The sequence below is a fragment of the Pithys albifrons genome, chromosome 1 (genome assembly GCF_047495875.1).
Source record: "Pithys albifrons albifrons isolate INPA30051 chromosome 1, PitAlb_v1, whole genome shotgun sequence".
Lineage (NCBI taxonomy): Eukaryota > Metazoa > Chordata > Aves > Passeriformes > Thamnophilidae > Pithys > Pithys albifrons.
In genome coordinates, this window is record NC_092458.1 from 113,759,112 (window position 1) to 113,781,762 (window position 22,651).

At 44.3% G+C, this 22,651-nt stretch overlaps 1 protein-coding gene across 1 annotated transcript in view; it reads right to left on the reverse strand.

Annotated features, from left to right (window-relative positions):
- CRYBG3 (crystallin beta-gamma domain containing 3) overlaps positions 1-22,651 on the reverse strand; it is an 86,333-nt gene that overhangs the window by 46,581 nt on the left and 17,101 nt on the right. Inside the window, exons 2-3 of the mRNA XM_071568818.1 lie at positions 21,950-22,028; positions 8,765-9,198 (exon numbers count right to left, since the gene is read on the reverse strand). Coding sequence (XP_071424919.1) covers positions 8,765-9,198; positions 21,950-22,028 — 513 coding nt within the window. The remainder of the gene's footprint in view (positions 1-8,764; positions 9,199-21,949; positions 22,029-22,651) is intronic.

Here is a 22,651-nt window from a genome sequence, read left to right on the forward strand (position 1 = left end):
ATTACACAAGGTCAGACAAAAAAAAACATACTCAGAAGTTTCTTTTTGCTTCTTGGGAGATGTCCCAGTTCAGTAGATGGGGCCAGTTTATCCCTGTGTGAGTCTGACCAAAGCTGTGTGTTCTAAACCCTCCATTCATTCCCCAGGAACTGTTCCCAATGGCCCATTGGCAGCAGCTGCCCAGGGCACAGCTGAGCCCTCAGGCTGGGAGCTGGCTGGGAAAGAAGCCTGGCAGAGGGGCTGGGAGAACTCCCCTGCAGGGAGTCCTTGGCACCTCCACACCCACCTGAGGGCTCAGCTCTGCTGATGGGCCAGTAACGATTCCAAAATCCCCCCTGACTGCCAGAGTCAGATCCCCCCGTGTGGAACTTCCTGGCCTGGGGGAGGCACTGGGGGCTCCCACCTGCACCTGAGGGGAGAGAATCTTGGGGTCTGGGACTTGAGGAACCACTCCTGGGATCCAGAGGAGGAGCAGACCCTGGACAGGAGGAGCCCACCACTCTCACCCAGACTGTGCCATCATCTGCACCAACAGGTTTGTCCCTGCCTTTGGACTTGGGGGAACCACATGGGGCTCAGCACAGGGGCCACCAAACCCCACTGTGTTTGTGCCCCAGGGGGCTGGGTTACACTGCTGGGTTTGGGGGTTAAACCCAATTTCTGTTTGTGCCATTGCATTATTGTAATATTGTTATTAAATTATAACTCTCACTTATAATCTCTTTTGTGTTGGGTTCGTTTCTCCTGCCCGTTTACCTTTAAACCAGCACAGGAGACTTTCATAATTTCAACCAATTCTTTTTGCTCTCTGTTTGTCTTCTGAGGGAATTTTATGCTCTGCCTGACCAATTTGAGGTGCGAGCAAGACTCCCAAGCCCTGTGGAGTTCTGTGCACAGCCCCAGACCTGGCCAGCCCTGAAGCCTCAGCCTGTGTGTCCCAACACACAGAGATCTCCACCAAGACTTTCTGCAGTGAATCCTGTTTTAAAGCAGAACCAACCTCTCCTCCACAGACACAGCAACCTCAGCATCTCTGACCTTTGATAAGGAATTTGCTGCTCAGCACAATATGAATATTTTGCCATCAGACCTTTCAGTTCTAACACATTTACTTTCAGAGCACACAGAAGGGTGTTCAAACTGAGCCTCCCATGCAGCAATGAGACATTTAAAAAATGAAACTCCCTGTTCCTGTGAGGCAGCAGCAACTGGGCTGGGAGTCTCATGAAACACATTTCAAAGCAGGCTGTGTCACAAAAGATCTTCTGAAAGTGTCACTGGAGACTTGGTTTATTTCTGATCACCGAAAGAATACGTCAGTTCAGAACTCACCTTAAAAACTCTTTGTTAATTATTTTTTCCACTCATGAGGATGCAGATGAAAGCCTGATTATACAAAGAGCCCAGAGTGCCTTCTGTCACATATTTCAAACACTGGGAGGTTCCCTCTTTCCCGTCTTCACAGGGAGCTCTTCCAGTCCCTGTAAAGCCTTGATTCAGCTCCACAAAAGACTTTGACAGCGACAAGAGAGGATGTCAACATGCGTTACCTCAATTTGTCCAAAGGAGGTGCTCGTAGACACTTCTCCCATTGTGAAAAAGATATAAAAAGTTAAAGGGGGACTAACTCAAGGAGGAGAGGGGAACACCTGACATCTCATCTGACACACATCTTGTGTAACTTACCCAAAAGTGGTTCTTCTCTCCCCCTCTCTGACTATTCTAAAATTAGCTGTTGCTTATTTTAATTTTTTTCCACTTAGCTTTTATTCCATTGAACACTTGACAACTTTTTTTTTTTAAATTATCTCAAAGCACTTTGTCTGGAAACAACTGTCTTAAAGTCACTCTGAAAAACCTGGTGGAATCCAACTTATTCAGCAAGCTGGTTTTTCATGTAAGATATTCAGGTAAGCTCGTGTAAGATATTCATAAATGGGAAAAATAAAAGACTTACTGAAAAAAAAAGACACTGTGGGCTAACTGAATAGTTGCTATATACAACTTAGATGAAAGAAAACAACTTTTTAGCCAGAGGGGATGGCTCCATGCTTTAAATCTGCAGTCTGAAATACTCAGTGTCCTGGGACTTCACAGTCTGTATTTGAAAAGGTCAAAAGTTTGGTTGGACAAAGTGATTTGCACAGAGTTGATTCTAAAGGAAATTTCAAAGCTCCTGTTCCATAAGGACAATGAAGAGTCAATGGCAATGTTAATAACAGCAAATGGAGTCTCTGGAATGTTTTTCCTTCCCCTTGCCCTTTAGGGTAGAACTTCTGGGTTATCAACAATACAGATGAAGGTGTGAGGCTTTTATTGACAAGTAAAGCAGGAGGCCTGAAGAGTTACAGTGCAGGTGGCTCTGGAACTTTAAAATCACACTGTAAAAAGCTGTTTTTAAGAAACAGGCTCTCAACTGAATACAGTGCACAGCTGAACAACTCTAGGAAGAAAATAAAAAAGGTTCAGTGGAGAAAACAAACCAGTGAATTAATTTTCAGCCTAATTAATTTACTCGTAAAATACAAAGTTTTATTCTTCAGAAACACAAAAAGAATTCACTCTGGGGCCAAGCAGAACCTTTCCTTTGGCCCACAGCCCATGCCTGGGCAGGTAACACCCTCTGGCAGGCAGGGAAATGCTTCTCTGGGTCTGCATTTGTCCCACAGCACAGCCCTGGCACTCCCCACCCACTGCTGGAAGGGCACTGTCTCAGCACAGCACCTGCCCTGACAAGGCTGATTCACACAGACCTGGGGTCTCACCAACACCTGAGAGCCTGGGAGTACTGTTAGAGGGTGGTTCAAATCAAGGGGTGCACAGAGATGTGTCTGAAAGAAAAGATTTATGAATAATGAAACCCTCTGCTTTAGTGACCCAGCACTGAATCCTTCCACGGTGTTTGGGAACAGCCTAGAATCACTGCTGGGGCTTTCCCTGCACAGCTCACCCATGGATTGAGGGGCAGGGTGACCCTGATCCTTCCCCAGGACAGCCCTGTAAATCAGTTTGGGGCTGTCCTGGAAGGGGCAGCTGCCCACACAGTCTATACCCTCTCCAGTGGCAGCAGGTCCCTCCCTGCAATGAATCATAGAATGGATTGGGTTGGAAAAGACCTCCGAGATCATCAAGTCCAACCCTTGGGCCAACTCCAGTCCCTTTACCAGATCATGGCACTCAGTGCCACGGCCAAGCTCAGTTGAAAAACCTCCAGGGATGGGGAATCCACCCCCTCTCTGGGCAGCCCATTCCAATGCCTGAGCACTCTCTCTGCAAAGAATTTCTTTCTGCTCTCCAACTTCAATTTGCCCCTGGCAGAGCTTGAGCCCATCGTGCCCCCTTGTCCTATTGCTGAGTCCCTGCCCACCCGAGCACCAGCACGGACAACACTATTCCATGGTCAGATCCTGAAGGCAGAAGCCAGAAAGCCACCAGCAGATGAGTTACTCCATTCCTCCCCTCCCTCCATGCCCATTTGCAGAGCACTCTGCCCCCCACTCCTGCTGGTGCTGCTCCCAGTGTGTGTGTGGCACTCTGGGTCAGGCACTAAGACCAAAATTAACTGATCTGATCAAACAGCAGTGCTTGCAGGCATGCAGGACACATGCTGGCAGGACCACCCAGGGCCCACAGCTGTCCTGGTGTCCCCAGAGCCACCACTCCTCCTGCAAAGGGAAGCAGCTGTCTCTCCTGTCTCTAGATAATTATCTATTTGTCTTTATGACAGGGATATTTTTGCAGGTATTGCCATATTGGAAGCAATCAACACAGTGTTGTTTGCCTCTTGCTGTTGTCACAGCAGATGACTCCAGGGATGGATGGATGGATGGATGGATGGATGGATGGATGGATGGATGGATGGATGGGCACTGCCACACTGTGCATACACTTTGGGTTTTAAAAGTTCAGCTCTCATTTGTAAAACAGGTTCTGGGTTGGCAATTGCAGAGAAAACCACAGCTGTGTCACAAGATGGATTTGATTTCAACACATGCAGGAGCAGCAACTTCCCCACTATTGCTCAGGAATGACCTGATAAGACTATTGGCTTGGAGTTAAGTGATTTAAATTCCATTCATTCACTCTTGATTTTCTGCCAAAGGCATCTGTAGGGAAAGATGAACACTCTGCTGCTGCTGGAGCCAAAGCCACACTGCACAATCCATCAGACAAATGAAGGGCTGTGTTTCTTCAGCACCACAAGCCTGACCAGTAACACAGAGGGAAATGACAAGCTCTGAACAAAACTGTTAACCAGAATTAGGTAAACCTGAAGGATTTTATCAGAGCTATTTCTAACAAAGCAAAATAAAAGGGCAGGAATTTTTGACAGTACCAAGGTGGAAAATACTAATTGATAACACTAATGTACATTAATTAGATGTATAGGAATAGGTTTGCAAGACTGCAAAATAAATTAAAAAAACCCACTATCTCCTCTCAAAACCCAATCATGTTTAGCACAGCAGAACTGTCACCAGACTGAAATTTGTTTCTCCTCAAGGCTACCTCCCCTCTGAGTGACACTGCCTGCAATGATCTCACTATTACTAGTACCTGGCTCCTGGTAAAAGCATCATGGTTCAAGCTCTTGCTTTAGTAATCCCCTCCCCTCTTCCACCTTCAGACAGAAAATCCTTGTAGTTGTTTAGTTCACATCTCCCTCTCACTTCCAAATCCACAAGGTTCATAACAGAAGGGAAAAATCTTAAAACTGGGGTATTAGCATCCTAACCAGGGGTTTATAATCAAAACTTTTAGAGTACAACTTTCATTTTCAGCTCATCAACCCCAACTGGCAAAGCAAGGAGGCTTCTTGCTGAACTCCAGAACCAGCCATGCAGTTCCTTCCAGGAGTGCTGCTGGATTGCACACTACTGCACACAACATCCACTTACTGATAATAGATGGGACAAAAAAATTAGTTACTAGAAGACAGACAAATGGAAAGCCTTTAATAGAAGAGATATGAGTGATCAGTCTTTGGGAAAGGGGGGGAAGGAAAATGCCTGTCAAAGGTGTGTGCTCAGCCACCCCACCACCACGACTGGTGTTCTTGAGGAGAGGACAGGGAGGAACTGGAGCAAGTCCATCTCAGGAGTCTTAGAGAAACAGTCTCAATTTTGGAGTCAAAAGGCAATAAATATATAAGTTAAAGAATTTTACATTATAGGAAAGCAAGGTAATGGGGGCAAATCTGTTTTATATTTGTCACCTCCTTTATGAAATCTCCTCCTCTTTCATCCAGACTTTCAGCAGTGAGAAATTAGGTGAAGTGCAGCCACTGCTCCACAGTTTTATATTTAGGGATTATTCCACCAGTTAAAGGTATGGTTTTAACAGCATTCAGGAGTGTAAAAGCCAAGACTAAACATGAACTTTCCCCTTTTACACTTACCTGTCTGCCACAGGGGACTGCTCTACACAGAAGTTGCCATCTCACCTACATAAGAGATTTTTCTACACTCAGCAGCAAATACCTTACTTTGCATTTTGCTTTCCTCTTAAAGACAAATAAACATTAACTGAAAACTCTATTTTACCTTTTACTGGCCCTACCCCTTCACCTTTAGCCTTTTACAGAACACAGCAATGCCACCTGCTGCTCCACTTCACTTCTTTGGTTCTCCAAGGCAAGGAAATCCTCAACCATCCCAGACCAAAGGAAGATTAAAGGATGCAATAACTGGAGCCTCAGCCAGCCCAAAGGAAGATTAAGGGATGCCATAACTGGAGCCTCAGCCAGCCCAACTCTCCTCACCCATCCTGGGTGCTGCAATTATGATGTTACTGTCCACAGTAATTGTTGTCTGAGAGACTTGGCCAAGTTTATCGTGGTTTTTGTTCTCTGTGCTCCTCCTTTACCACTCGCCACTGTCGAGATTAAAGGAGCAGAGGCCTTCGGGGTACAAATGAGCTCTGACCAACAGCCAGGGTGATGGAGGAGTAACGTGACCTACACATTCTGTCCCTCACACACACGTACTCCACAGCCTGAGCTCATGAATTCCACTCTCCTTGGCTCAAGGCCTGGAAACTTGAATCTTTCCCAAGTGCCAGGCCTCCCACTGAGGGCAGAATTAACCTCAGTTTACAGGTCAGAGCACTCTGATTTCCCTGCACTTTGCAAAATAGTGCTTTAAGGGTAAGAGGTTAATGAGGTTGTCTGAACAGAGGCATCTGAGAGCATTTGGTGGGTATTTTAGATCTGAAAGGCTGTTTGGTTTTGGCTATTTTTTTTAAACAGCCCAATGGGGATTATGCAATCTGACAACCATCCCTCTTCCTCTTATCACTGCAACCTCCCTGCTAACCACAGATAACCTTTACTGTAATATTTCACAGCAGTTTAGAATGAACAAATTTATTTACATGTTCCTCATGACAAAGAAAACTGTTCTAAGATTAATAATGCAGTGGGGTATGAAAGACTTGTATAGTTCTCTGCTTCATTTTGCCTCTATATTAAATGGTAAAATTGCAGTTTAACATATCAGTCAATGGAATCAATAATACCTCTGACTTTATATGGCTCACTAATATTTCTCATGGACTTTTAGGACTCCAAGTGCTTTCCCTTCCTGGTATCCACACTTCCCTGTTCCCTTCTGCTACATCTTTCCCCTTCTCCTCCTCATTAGCCATGTGCTTTTAGCACCCACTTCCAACTATTTCCTACTTTCTACAAGACTCTCCAGCCCTCCCAGCAGCAACCAAGAGCACTTTTAGAGTTTAACTATGCTAACTATGCCAGCTAGTTAATATTTAGTAAAGATGCCAGCTAGTACTGAAAAGAATAAACTGCTCTACAAGCTTTAAACTAAAGGAGGACAAACCCAGCATAGTCACTTACATGGGAGAAAAAAGAGGTACCCTTGATTCAAACTTTCAAAAAAGTTTGCAATGAGTGCAAACCTCTGCTCTTGCATTGTTATTTCAGTCTCTTTACTAATTGCTTCAGAAGAGCAGCTCACACTGTGTGGTCAGGCAGAGAAAAGCATGACAGAAGTTACACAGAATTGTCTGACTTGGTAGGATCCCCAGCCAAAGAGGGCAGAATGAACACTGCACTTTGGAGAATGAGCTTAAAAGGAAAAAAAAAAGACTGGCTTAATGTTTGCCATAATTTACATTGGATACAATGAAAAAGATGCAATTTTTCTTCAATTTAAAAAAAGTAATTTTCCATGGAAAATCTTTATTCTCTACACAGGCCAACTCAACTTTACCTCCAAAGTAGCAACATCCATTTTTCTGTGCTTGCCTGGCCATGAGACAGGTGAACTACACCGAGGAGAATCCACCTTGAATGACATGGGCTGTCCAACAAAAATGTGGTCAATATGCCAACTACAGCTTTGACTTTTCAGGAAAACAAAATAACTCAAAAATATTTCCACAGAGCAGAGGTCACTTCATGCCCACACCTTCCAAACCCTGTAAACTTTTATTAATGTCAGATTTACTAATCTACATTATTCTGAAGAGCTCCCAGGCAGCAAAGGCAGGTGCTGTGAACTGATACACACACCACAGACCCAGCAAAGAGCAGCACGAGGCTGATGCAGCAACTTGGCCAGTCCAGCAGGTTTTAAGGAATACACAGTTTGTTTGGGAACTGGACCAAGGAACACAATGCTCCTGGGCATCTGCAGATAACAGCTGAGGGGAGGAGAAATTTGCTTCTGCATTGATCAAAGCAGTGCTGGTGCTGAGCTGCAACATGTGGTTTGGAAAAAGCCCAGTCAGATCTGTCACTATGGTAAGATCTGTGATAAAAACCACGTCACAGACCAAACAAGAGCTCTCATGAGAACACAACCAGTGCTGTTATTAATTACAAACAGTACTCTATATGGTGGTGGAAATACAGTTTTAATTTAACCTAAATAGTTATCACATCCCCTATTCATGTCCTGATCATCACATTTATATTATAAAGATGCCCCAAATCGTTATTCTACACATAGGTATGGACAGAGTGCTGGACACATCCCCATATGGAAATGGAATTCAACCAGCAGCTATTCCAGGTATCTCTGACCTCCTATATGGAGATGAAACAAACACTTCACACGCTATCAGTAAACTCAAATTAGTTCAAAAACTTAAAGAAAAAAAAAGTGTTTTTTCTTGGTACACCCTCCCATTCTGCAATACAAGCAGGAGCACTGTGAGACAATTAGTGTTTATCCCTAATCATTACTTTCAGCTTAAATCTGAAATAAATACTGTGGGTCATACTGAAAATCTGAGTAAGTGTTACAGATCCATGAACAACCTCTCAAAAGCTGGACAGGCCCCACAGGTGTACATTCTTAACTAACTCCAAACCTGTGCTGTGCTGACCCACACTGAGGCAAATTTTCAACATAACACCTACAAATGTTTGGGGAAAGCTAATACTTATTTTTAGGACAGAAAAGATGTTGCAATATATAGTGTGGACCACAGCCAGTGTTTTCACTTCTCTGCTCTCAAACACACAGTGGTGCCCTTGGCACCTTTCTTTTTTTTAGTCTTATTTTGAAATATTACAGGACTGTTAAGAATGCTGCATAGTTGGGCTAATTGAGTGGTTCACAAAACCCTCTTTACATTACAGGGAAAAACCCCACATCAGTTGTGCACAAAGTGAAGACAGGGACAGTCCCACCATCCTCAGAAATGACAGACATTTGTCATACAGTGGAACTTAATTAATGGAGTTCTGTGTGCACACACACAAACATTAACATATTGAATAATTAATTATAAAACTTACTTTTGTGTATCTGCAGACTGTTTCCTGCCTCCTTGCAGATCCTGTGAGACCTCTCTGCCAATATTGTTTAAGATGCCATCGCGTTTATTTACAGAATCTTCTTTTATCCAGGCTGTAGAACAGAGAGGCTCAATTTTGGGATGCTTTGGCTGCATGTCCTTTGGAAGGGTGTTTGTGTTCTGTAAATCCTTTTCACATCTGGTGGGTTCATCTTGCAAGGTTGAGGGTTTAGATTCTACCAAAGAAGATTTTGTTGCAATATTAAACAAACTTCCAAGGAAATGAAAAAAGCCTTCTCGAGGTTGCTTGTCCTTCTCTGCTGTTTTGACTCCAGGAGTCAGGCTGGGAAGGCTGTTGGCCTTTTTCAGTTCCTCCTGGATTTCAGACTTGCTAAGTTCTTCTGTGGAATGGTTCTTCTCTTCATTTGGACAAGCCTAAGACGGACACAAAAAGCACATAAAGGAGACGTTTCCTTTCATTTTCACACATTCTCAAGTTCCTTAATTTGCTCCTCTGCATTGTGTTCCTTTCAGACCTGTTGCTTAAAGGTTCATTTTAAGATCAAAGTTTGCTCCCTTCTCTTTTTGTACTAAGCAGATCCCTATTCTACAAAAAGCCAAAGGACTTCTCAGGCTCAAAGATTGCCAAAGCAGCTGCTGTGGAAATAAACACAGGACAGATGGCAACGACTGCTTCAACTGGCAGAAAAAACTTGGGGAAGAAGCAAGGAACAATCTTTCCCACTTCAGACCAACGCCCCAAAAAGCAGAGCTTCACAAACCAATCCCTCTGTGCCTGTGAGATGTTTCAGCTTGCAAAGCCAGAAAAGAACAGCACAGCAGAACAAACACTCCTCAGCCTTCAAGGAGGGAAACTCTGCACTTGGGAAAACCAAGGAGAATGCAGGATGGAATTTGGAAAAAGAGAACTCATGTTACTTATGCCAAGACCATCTGCCCAAAAATATGATGCAGCTTCAATTCAGGGCTTCACAAACACCACATGTAAAAGCACATTTTCAGCTTCACAGGCTGCAAATCACAGAATCATAGAATGGATTGGGTTGGAAAAGACCTCCGAGATCATCAAGTCCAACCCTTGGTCCAACTCCACTCCCTTTACCAGATCATGGCACTCAGTGCCACGGCCAAGCTCAGTTGAAAAACCTCCAGGGATGGGGAATCCACCCCCTCTCTGGGCAGCCCATTCCAATGCCTGAGCACTCTCTCTGCAAAGAATTGTTTCTGCTCTCCAACTTCAATTTCCCCTGGCAGAGCTTGAGCCCATCGTGTCCCCTTGTCCTATTGCTGAGTGCCTGGGAGAAGAGACCAACCCCCACCTGGCCAGAACTTCCCTTCAGGCAGTTCCAGACAGTGCTGAGGTCACCTCTGAGCCTCCTCTTCTCCAGGCTAAACACCCCCAGCTCCCTCAGCCTCTCCCCACAGCACTTGTGCTCCACTCCCTTCTCCAGCCTCGCAGCTCTTCTCTGAACCCGCTCCAGCCCCTCAAAATCTTTCCTGAACTGAGGGGCTTCTTCCTTGGACTCAGATTTTTTGGGAAGCACCTGCCTCCCCTCTCCACCCTTCCCAGTGTTGCCATGTGCTGTTGCTACACAGTTCATCTCTAGAGTACAATCCTTTTAATTCCAATTCCTGATGCAACCCAGTTTATTAAAACAGAATGATGTGACTCCAACTTTTCTTAGCTGAAACCTTTCCTGCTCAGCAGGAGTGGGGAAGGAGAACAAGAACAAAAAGTCCTATGCAAATTTTAGTTGTGTCAACAACATATTTGGATAAGAGTAATTGTTTTTAATTGGGTAACACCTACCACCCAATCTATGCAGAAAGCTGCTATTTTCATCAGGTCACTAATCCTATTTCAACTTGAAGATGTATTTGTTTCAAGTAACCTAAAATAAGCAAATAGGCTTATTTGTTATCAGCCCTTCTAGCATCAAGTTATTGATGAAAAAGGTGTTTTAATGAACATAGTTTAATCCTTGGGGAACAGCAATTTCTTGAGCACTTTCAAGTTACACTTAGTGATACTGGAGCAGTGGTCTAAACTTCCAGCAATACTTTTCCACCTTTGAAGTACAAAATGTAGGTGCAATTGCTTAATTTGAAGTGATCAGATAGATGTGTGTGCTGGAAATGGTTTGTGTGAGGACAGACACTGAATAGCACTAATTTCTCCTTGAGAAATCCATGCAACCACCATTTCCTTCACACAGGCAAGACACAACCAACCACACCAAACTCCTCAGAAGACTTTCAGAAGTAGGCTGAGTCAAACTCCAGCCCTTTTTTTCCCACTTGTGACAAATCCCACCTTCTTCCCCACATCCTGCACATCCACAAAGGGATGTGGCCACCCCTCCAGTATCAGGGATTTACCACTCCACAAGGGGACTCTGTGCAAACCCACCCCTGGAAATGAAGGTGCATCTCACAGCTCTGCTGGTGTCTCCAGCACCACACAAACTATCAAGGAACATGCAAGCTTGGAATGAATCTCTTGAACAATTAATTTTGTCTCGTAGGATCTGAGTACTTTGCATAAGGAAATACAAAACTAAAGCAAGAAGAGAGATGGTCTCCAAAATTTGATAATAAATGAATGATTCACCATGTCAACTTCTAAGTTCTACTGTCACAGTTACCTCTTTCCCTTTGACTAATACCTCAGCATTCCTTGATACCAGGTTTTGAATCAACTTGAAGTGATTCTCCCTTGGTCTGTGATTAGTATCATTCACACATATTTGATTTAAAATACTATTTCAGGGCAGAAAATGCATACAGATCTTATTTCCTCTGCACATATAAACTATTACAATATTTATAGAGTTAACAACAAAATGCATTAACTAGGAAAGAAATTATTACATTCAAAACTTGTCAACATGTTCATATTAAGGTTTTTGTTTGGTTGTTGCTTGGTGGGGGTTTGCCCATTTTTTTTTAAACCATCTGTATTCAGGAACCAGTGGTTTGGCTTTTTTTCCCTATTAGGAACTAAGACTTCAAATACAGCTGAATCTCTACATGTGAAATTCTCCTCTGAGCAGCTCTGGGACACAAGACCTGCAAAGACTGTGCTGCTTATTTGTAAGCATAATTTATGCCCTGCTTGAAAAGCTGTTTTGTAGTCTCTGCTTCCACAAACAGAAATCTATTTAGACTTTCCTTCCTCTTTAATCTTCCTTTCTTTACTTTACTTTTGGGAAATCAAAAGAACAGGAAGTTTTAATATGAAAGGGTCCTTCCATACCTTTAACCATAAATAGCGTCTTGCATTAAAAAAAAGCCCCAGAGAACATTTACATTGTGCTTATTTGAAGATATATGTGGAAATTAAGTCCTAACACAGGGACCATGCAAATCCTTCTTTCTTCCCTCCAATATAATCAATCCCACTCTCCAGGTATTTTTCTCAGCAAAAAAAAAGAAGACAAGAGCACAGTGTACATCCCAAATAGTCCTTTCCATCCATACCCCCCCCAGTTTCCAACACTCATGGCCTTTAGGTGACCTCAGAGCACAGCTCAGTCTGTGTCGCGATTAATTGTGACAGTTTCATATTCACAACACTGAAGGGATACCAGTGACTCTCATATTGGCTACACTGCATGTCCTCAGTTAAAAACAAAAATTAAAAAACCCTCTTGGTGTCACAGCAGTCAGAAGAGTTTCTCAGGCTTACCAAGCAAACAGCAGCTTCTGGATGGAAACCCACCTACCAGAACCCCTTTGAGACCCTTGCTGATGAAAGCAAAGGAAGTTTTCCAGCTCTGGTGTTGTCTTCCTTCTGTAATGAACAGTCAGCAGCGTTCCCCTTGCTCCCCTCTCCCACTCTCCGTGAGCTTTCCTGCTTGTGACACGCTTCATGAAGCTTTAATTAGCTGTTTTCCTTTAGCAACTCCTTCCTCCCAGTTTCACTGGACAAGCCCTAGGTAGCCTGGCCTGACCTCACAGCTTTGAGCAGGAGGTTGGACGAGAGGACATCCTGGGGGTCCCTTCACCCTGAATCACCCTGTGCTGCTGTGCCCTCCCGTGCAGGGGCTGGTGTGGAGGGGCAGCTCTGCAGAGTGTGGAACAGGATGGTGCCTCAGCACTGTCTAGAACTGCCTGAAGGGAAGTTCTGGCCAGGTGGGGGTTGGTCTCTTCTCCCAGGCACTCAGCAATAGGACAAGGGGGCACGATGGGCTCAAGCTCTGCCAGGGGAAATTGAAGTTGGAGATCAGAAAAAAATTCTTTGCAGAGAGAGTGCTGAGGCATTGGAATGGGCTGCCCAGAGAGGGGGTGGATTCTCCGTCCCTGGAGGTTTTTCAACTGCGCTTGGCCGTGGCACTGAGTGCCATGATCTGGTAAAGGGACTGGAGTTGGCCCAAGGGTTGGACTTGATGATCTCGGAGGTCTTTTCCAACCCACTCCACTGTTCACCCCCACAGCTCAGCACTAACTCTGTGTGTGTGTTATATTGTAGTTTCTCTTGTCTCTTTTCTGTATAAATATATATAATTAGTTTGGGGTTAAACCTGTTCTGAGTTTCCAATTTTTTTCCTTTCGCCCTCTTCTCAGTGAGGGGAGAGAGGCTCTAACACTGTGCTGGGCAGTTGGCATTTTGCCAGCTCAACCCAAGACAAGGACTCAGGAGACAAGCCCACGATGCCCTGTCTCAAGCAGGACTCTTATTTCAGCTCATTTATTCCATGCTAGACTAGGTATGTTTTGCAGGCTGTCACCCACTCCTGCCTGTGGCACAGACATACCCCTCAAGCCCAAGTGCACCCACGCAGCAAGGCACAGGGCTGGCTCCTGGCATGAACAATCCTGGTAGCACAGATGGGCACAACTGAGCAGGGATTGCCTTGCCTGGTTTGCCTCATTCCCTGCCCTAGCTGGGCACAGCCACCTTCTCCCAGCACTTGGGTGGCTGAAGTTTGAATTGCCAGAGGGTCTCATTCAGCAAGTTACATCCGTTTGCCAAGAATCAAATCTCTTTTATTGCCCTAACGAGGGAACGAAACGAAAACATTACCAGCATTAAAACACAGATCTCCCTGAACAAAGAATGAGCTCCCAGCCACGGCTGGCAGACAGCTCAGAGCTCCCTGCCCGTCAATGAATGCTCATTATGAAGCAGAAACTCCAGACAGGCGCGTGGAGACCTCTCTCAGACTGCTTGTCTTGCTGATGGAGAGCATTCCATGGGGGCATGGACACACTCGTGCACTTCAACCACCCCATCTCACCTGTGGCTGGGACAGAGGATGACCTGCCACCAGAATTTCAGGAGCATCACTGATTCCCCCCACGGATGCCATTAAACCCCAACAGCCCAATTTACTCATTCAAGAAACGCTGACAGCACTGCTCCTGAATTTCTGTTTGCCAGCACACAGAAATCATTTAGGAGTTTCAGACTGAAGTTTCATCACTGTTTAGAACTCCCTGAAGGGAAGTTCTGGCCAGGTGGGGGTTGGTCTCTTCTCCCAGGCACTCAGCAATAAGACAAGGGGGCACGATGGGCTCAAGCTCTGCCAGGGGAAATTGAAGTTGGAGAGCAGAAGGCAATTCTTTGCAGAGAGAGTGCTCAGGCATTGGAATGGCCTGCCCAGAGAGGGGGTGGATTCCCCATCCCTGGAGGTTTTTCAACTGAGCTTGGCCGTGGCCCTGAGTGCCATGATCTGGTAAAGGGACTGGAGTTGGCCCAAGGGTTGGACTTGATGATCTTGGAGGTCTTTTCCAACCAAATCCATTCTATGATTCTATGAAGTGCTGGATGCCCAAAGCAGCACATTAAGCACTGCTACCTCTAGAACTGGGAAATTAATCATGTTCCTGGGCTCAGCTTCGACCTTTCAACACAACTAAGAGGCTGCATTGCATTTCACAATTATGAGCATCTCACTCAATCTGAACAGCATGGACATTCTGAATGCCAATCTCACAGTAAATCCAGCTATTCAGGCCAGTTCCTCCCCACACTGACGCACTTTTCCAGCAGATTTCCTTTCTTAGGGAAGCTGAAGCATCTTGAGTGTGATCTCCCACTTGTTTGCACTGAGGTGCGTTTAATCCACGTGTGAAATGAGCTTTTGTTTTTACTGTGAGGAAAGTCAGCCAGGCCCTTTTTAATCAACAGGAGGCAATGTGTATCATAGAACACAGAATTGTTTGGGTTGGAAAAGACCTCTGAGATCATCAAGTCCAACCCTTGGTCCAACTCCAGTCCCTTTACCAGATCATGGTGGAGAAACCTAATGGAAAAGAACTGGACATAAACATTCCTAAGGACAAGACTTGTCTAAGGAAACCAGCAGCATTAATAAAAATTCAGGCAACAGTACTATCAGACAGGGAAATACATGATAAGCAGAAAACCCCTGAAACTCCAATGTTGCTGCTGTTCATGAGACAAATGGATTTAAAAAACATGTGGTCAATGAGGGTTTTTCCTGTTTAACCCAGTAATTAAGAGTGGTGATGGAGATGGTGCAAGGGAGATCCACCATTGTAAATAACTGGTTAGTGTTAACCAAAAAGTACCTTTTAACTAATCAGAAAAAGCAAAACCACCAAAGATTAGCAAAGACAGGCCTGGGTTAAGTTAAAGGTGAGCTCAGTGTTTCTACAAATAACCAATTAACCTCTGAATATTTTGGCTTTTTAATACTGAGATGTTTTCCTTCCACATCCTCCTTTCTCTGCATGTTTTGACATGAAAAAAATCAGGTCATGACAACCCCTGAAGACAAGAGTAACTAGAAAACTAATGAAATTTTGGCATCTTCATAATCAAGAGTAAAAGTTAAACAACAGGAAGGGACTTTTTAGTTAAACTGTACCAGGTTTGCATTTTTAAAAATAAACCTATTTAAAGACAATGACTATTTAACATTTGGAAATACAACTGCCTCTGTTGGAAGTTCAGCACTGGGACTTCAAAAATTTGTTTATCCATTTAAATTCTTGAAAAGCCAAGGAGGCATTAATGCATATTTAATTTGTCAGATGAAGACAGAAGAGATAAAACAAACACACTCTGAAACTCCAGGGTTTTCCTGAAATGTGAGGAAGTATCCAGAGTCACTTTCCTCAACAAGAGAACAACACAGAGGGTGGAGAGGGTGAACATTTCAAAGGAACAGGTAAAGAAAAAGGAGGTACAATTTGAAATAAACTTTCTGCTAGGTCACCCTTAGAGGGAACTGTAAACTTGGTGAAGGTCTCTAGAATGACAAAATTAACTTAATCATTAAAAAAATTCTCTTCACACCATTTGGAGAGTTCCTTCAAAAACTCTCCCTTCTGAATTTTCCCCTGAAATTATTGCAAAATTCTGATTAAGTATTAAAAATTGGTACTCACTTCTTAGTATGTGGCCATCATTTATTACTACAAGGTCTAGTATGAAGGCAGAGAGAACAGAATTTAATTGTCTGCCCTATTTCTGTTCTTTCCTCTGAAGTCCTTTCAGTACTACACATTCACTGCTGTTCAGTGAAAATATTCCCACAAACAGGAAATATTTTTTGTTCTCTTTGACTTGGCATTTCTACTATCAATTTAACGAAGTGTCCTGGGAAACCAGAAGGTGCCAAGCACTCACCTGTAAAATTCCATTTCAACAAAGATTTACATCATTGCCAAAGAGAAAAGGACTTGTTTTCAGGTTCCACAAGAGAAATCTTGATTATATGAATTCCAAACCTATTTTTGTTTTGTCTTTCATTCACTGTTGTGGGCAGCAACTGCAACAGGTTTAAAAGTAACTCTCTGGTTTTCCAAAAATTCATGGTTGGCAGTATTTGTCCATCTGCCTTGACTCCCAAAAGACAAGGAATCCCTCTCTGTTTCTGATTCCTGGGTCTGAGACAGGCATTCAGCAGGAATTCACACACAGGGTGAGCAGACATTACACAGATAACACACATATGAAATAAAGTCAATATAAAATAACATCAGAACAACAAGAAAAAAGCCCACACTATATAGAGAAGTACATGGCTAACTTAGACACTGGGTTTAATTTTGATTTTGTAAAACTTAAAGTCAGGTTGGAAGGACATTCAGTAAGAACATCTACTTATACTGAACAAGTTCATGGGAATTTTAAAAAACCTTTTGTGAATTCACACACACTGAATGAAAAATTGTGTGAGAGAGAATTACAGCACAAATTAGGCTGAAAGGAAAGTGGCTGGGGAGGTCCTGCAGTCCCAAACATAAAGATTCTGCCACTTCCTTGGGCAACCTGTCCCAGTAAGTGGCCACCTGTCCTACTATGTGGCCGCTCGTCCCAGTTAAGTGGCCGCCTCCCCCAGTATCTGGCCGCCTCCCCCAGTATCTGGCCGCCTCCCCCAGTATCTGGCCGCCTGTCCCAGTATGTGGCCGCCTGTCCCAGTATGTGGCCGCCTGTCCCAGTATGTGGCTGCCTGTCCCAGTATGTGGCCGCCAGTCCCAGTATGTGGCTACCTGTTCCAGGATCTGGCCAACAGTCCCAATATCTGACCGCCTGTCCCAGTATCTGGCCACCCGTCCCAGGATGTGGCAACCAGTCCCAGGATGTGGCCACCTGTCCCAGAATCTGGCCACCTGTCCCAGAATCTGGCCACCCGTCCCAGAATCTGGCCACCCGTCCCAGTATGTGGCCACCCGTCCCAGGATGTGGCCACCCGTCCCAGTATGTGGCCACTGCAATGGTAAAGGACAGGAAACAAAAAACCACCACCACAACAACAACAACAAAGCAAAAGCTCCCCACATGTGACTGGAGTGTCCCATGTTCCGACTTGTACCCGTTGCCTCTTGCCTTATTTGCTGCAACTCCAAAAAGATCCTGGCTCCATCTTATCACATAATTGCAGCCCTTGCCATCAGGATTTAATGCCATGTCTGCTGTTCAAACACAGACATTGGTGTCACCTTGAGCTGGAACTCCTGGGAGAAAGCAGGGCGGCAGAATTACCTCTCCTCCACCTTCACAGCACACAGGAGGGCTCCTCACAGGACAATTAGCAACAGGTTTAATTGGTAGCACAGAAGCTTTAGATGGCATGGTAAAGAAAAGGACTTTTTAATTATAAGGTTGATGACATTGGTAGAACAGTTGTCTGGGGAGGCTGCAGAGATCTTAAGAGATCTCTGTCCCTGAAGGTCTTTGAGAACAAGTCAGACAAACTCATATCAGGTAGGACAGAGATACAGAGATCTCACCGTGGGGCACAGGAGCAGACTGGATAATCTGTGCTGTACTTTGTGCCCCTGAGTCTTCCATGCAGGTTGAGACTGTCTCTGGTTAATTCAGGTGATTTGCACCCAGGCTTGAGCCTGTGGGCCAAATTAGAGAGTATTTCATGCTGCTGAAATACTGAAAATTAAACGGTACATTTGGAATATCCTATTTGTGCTGACTTTTTCAGACTCTTGGGTTTGCCTGGCAGAGCTCACATAGTGGCTCCTGTGCTGAGATGCTTCGGAATTCCTTCCTAATCAGTTATGGGAGAATGTGCTGTATTTGGGAACCAGGTTAGACTTGTGGAACAAGCACATCCAACAAGAGTTTGGGGTGATTTCTTCAAACTGTCCCACCCTGCCATTCCCCAGCACGTGGTTACTACAGTGGCTGTGCCAGTTCATTTTACAGCTGCTCCACACAACCCAACTCACACTTATGTCCCAGTGTAAATGTCTCCTTTAAGGGCATTCCCAAAAGCAGGTGAAACACACTTTGGCAGGCAGCACTGCTGCAATATCCCTTTTGAAAACAAAGTTCCTGTAGCACTCAAAATGAAGTTAATTATACACTAATATGTACTGGACACACTGTAATGCAGTCACTTAGTACACTAAACATGAAGTTCAAGAACTGTTTACATCCACACAACCATCTGTTCAGCTCAAATGGAGCGTTTCCTCAGAAAGGACACTGTTTACAGCCCTAATTCAAAGAAACAAGCTAAAAAAATCTGTAAATAAACATTGGGAGGGGGTGGTGTACTTTCTGCAAATATATTTCAGTAATATTTTCTTGAAAGTGACCAAGTGATGACTGTTAGAGTCCTTTGGGCACAGAAAATTAGACTTCATGTTGTCAGAAGGTATAAAAGTATCTTTTTGTCCCTCTATGAGCTAAATATTTCATTGTGGGGAAAAAGTAACAGGGGTAAAGTACAGAACTATGTGTAACATGGCTTCATTGCAGTCACCATCCACCTGAAATGACTGGGTAGAACTGCAGTTCACAGACATGGATGGGATGGAAACCTGCCTACACCTCCCCAGGCATTTACATTTACACATTCTCCACAAAGTAAACGTCTCATAATGACATTATTTTGTTTTTTTAAGCCCATAGTAACCTTGATGATTCAATAAGAAAACTGGAATGTCTTTTAACACGGTAGAGTATCCTTTTCATAGAATCCCTGAATCATTTAGGTTGGAAAAGACCTCTAAGATCATCCCAGCACTGCCAAGACCACAAATCAGACAGCCTGAGTTCTCTCCAACAGGCTGCTTGTGATCTTTGCAGAAGGCAGCTTATTTTGGCCAATGTCAGGCACCAGACTGGGTGGTGCTACCAAAATGCAAGGGTGTGTTGGAGAGAGAAGTGAGAGGAAAACCCAGAAAAATATTTTCTTTAAAACATGGTGTGTGAGGGGAGGGATAGAAAATAAAATCTTTCTCCACTTCCTCTGAATAAGTTCTTACTATCTAGATGTATTTTCAGGGCACACAGGATAAAAAATTATAGTGCTAAAAGTACTCATTAGTGTGCACATGAAGCTACTGAAGAGCATCACAAGGTTTTTGATCAGCTCAAGAAGGAGGGAACTGAGACAGGAAGCTCTTGGTACAGCTGAACACTCAGCACATTCAAGTAACATGAAAACCACACCTTCTTCCTAAAGCCTATACAAACACCAGGTATTATTTCAAAGAGAATGTAATGTGCACTGTAACATTTCAGACTTTAAAACATAGGTCGGAGACAATATAATTAAATTTAAAAGTTATGACAAGACAAAGAGAAGTGATCAGATACTTGGAACAAAACTTCACAGTACTATGGGCACCAGCTTTTAGTACAGTGTTACAAAGCACAAGTTCTGAGTACAGGGACTTTCAATACAGCAGGAAAACCTCTGAATTTTGGCCTTTTTAATTAAAAAAAAAGAGAGAGATTTAGTTTCTGGCAAGAAAGAAACATTCTTAGGCAACTTAAACCTGCTTTGCTCCACCTACGCATCCTGCTTGTTCCTTGAGACCTGGCCCTCTTCATACTTCCTTTTAAGCAATCACTGGTGTACAAGTCCTGTGCCTGTATGCCAAATGTTTCCTCTCCCCTTCCTCAGTCCAAACCTTCCTCAAAAGGAAAATCTGTTTTCAAATTTTTCACTGATCTAACACAGGAAAATGGGATTTTTTTAAAATGCAGGAGTTTTTCTACTGTTGTAGTAGAATCTCCTGTGTTTTATCAGAATCCTGTCTGCCTGCAGTTCAAGGCACAGAATTAATAATCCAGGATTTCTGGCAATAGGAGGGTGCACAGGGGCATTTGCAGGAGGTCTGAACACACAGAGCTGGCCTGAATCCACGGGGCTTCTGAGCAAACAGCCCCACAGTTTCCCACCTTGATGTAGACAAACCACAGTGAACAGGGAATTGTTCTTGAGCTCATAAAACCCTGCTGGGGTCTCTGCAGAGGGAACTGCCGTGTCTGAGCCTTAAGGGAAGCCCAAACAAACAGTCCCCACACATGGAGGATGCAACACCACAGGGACTGTAGGAGTACAGGAGGAAGAGCAGTTCCTTCTTCAGGCATATCATGAGGGGCTGGAGCGGGGCCAGAGAAGAACAATGAGGCTGGAGAAGGGACTGGAGCACAAGTGCTGTGGGGAGAGGCTGAGGCAGCTGGGGGTGTTCAGCCTGGAGAAGAGGAGGCTCAGAGGTAACCTCAGCACTGTCTGGAACTCCCTGAAGGGAAGTTCTGGCCAGGTGGGGGTTGGTCTCTTCTCCCAGGCACTCAGCAATAGGACAAGGGGGCACGATGGGCTCAAGCTCTGCCAGGGGAAATTGAAGTTGGAGAGCAGAAGGCAATTCTTTGCAGAGAGAGTGCTCAGGCATTGGAATGGGCTGCCCAGAGAGGGGGTGGATTCGCCAGCCCTGCAGGTTTTCCAACTGAGCTTGGCCGTGGCACTGAGTGCCATGATCTGGTAAAGGGACTGGAGTTGGACCAAGGGTTGGACTTGATGATCTCGGAGGTCTTTTCCAACCCAATCAGTTCTGTGATTCTGTGACCAGTGCTCAGTAAATGCAACACAGGACAGAAATCTCAGAGTCAGTGTGTTAAAATCCCTGCTGCATCCCCAAATAAATCTGGCAGACAAGTCAAGGCCCTTTTGGAGAGGCAGCCACCACATTACCTGCATTAAACTAAAACATCTTAGAAAAGGAACAAAAAAACCCCAAACAAAATTGCCTAGTGAACGGATCCCTAAATGGCCCTGTGTAGGGCAGGATGTGAGAGCAGCACAGGCAGCTGTTACACCAGCACCTGTCCTGCACAGAATTATTGATGATATTGGACTAAATCTAAACAACTTTCCAGCTGTACCAATGCCACAGGGGAAACCCTGCTCAGAGTGAGGCATGTCCTTAGTCTGCAGGACAATGCTGACAGGACAGGACACGCAGATTAGCGCAGGGAACTGGGGAAGAACAGCCAACTACAGATGAATTTCAGCAGAGATCTCTCAGTGCTTTGGTGCTTTGGCAACCAGCACACCTCCAGGCAAGCCAGGGCTTGCTGGTTAGATACTCATAAATGATACAGAAATGATGCTTTAGAGGAAGGCCTGAAAGCACTGTTTGATAAAAATCCTGGCTTTCTTCTTTGCTGGTTTAACTGCATGTGGAATTAGCACTGATGTCCCAGCTCTTTCATGTAACTAAATACGTGACTTTTATTTTAAAAATGTGAAGCACAAACAGTTTTTCTGTCTTCTGCACAGACATTAGAACCCTGGCACAATGGACCTAACCCAGAACATGGAGATCAGGTGCTACATGGCAGTGCAGGAACACATCCAACAGCAGAACTCTAAGGAGGAGTCAGAAGTAGAAGTGGCAGGTTTTACCTCAAATAAACATTAGTCAATAAAAATCATACCTTCAAAAGTGCTGGCAGAGTTGTGCTTTCCTTTTGGTTGCTCTTTAAATTTATGGCTTCGCTCCCTTTGTTTTCAGAACTGAAAAACAAAAACATTTGTAACACTGAGTACTTGCATTATTCATGTCCACCCAAGAGCCAACACACTATCATCCAATTTAAACACAAAACAGTGTTAAAGGGACCGAAGAATGTATTTCCCACACTGTAGCACATACTCTGCACATTTTATAACTCAAAAAGCCATGCCCCAAAGATCTGAAGACAGAACAAAATGCCTGTTTCAACTCCTAGCCAGGTATTCAGACTTGAGCATTGCGAAATGGCACAGGGCATTTTGGCTCTTCCAGCTGCAAAGAGAACAACATTTCCAAGCACATCTATTATTTTCTCCTGGAAAAACAATGCTGCAGTTGATCAGTCACCTGGCACAGAAGGATTCATTGCCACAGGACTACCTGGTGTGCCCTGGTGACAGGATGGTGACAAGGGGAATGTCCCCAAGGCAGATGGAACCACCACCAATCACTGAACACTCAACACGCCCAATGGGGCTGTGCAGACAAAAGTAGAAGGAATTTAGAAAGGGGACAACAAGCATGTTGTTGTTTACCAAGGAAGTTCCATTTTAAAAGTCAGAAATCCAGAGTCATGTATGTCCTTGTTGCCAATTCATCTTGGCCAGAATTTTCCTCAGAGCTC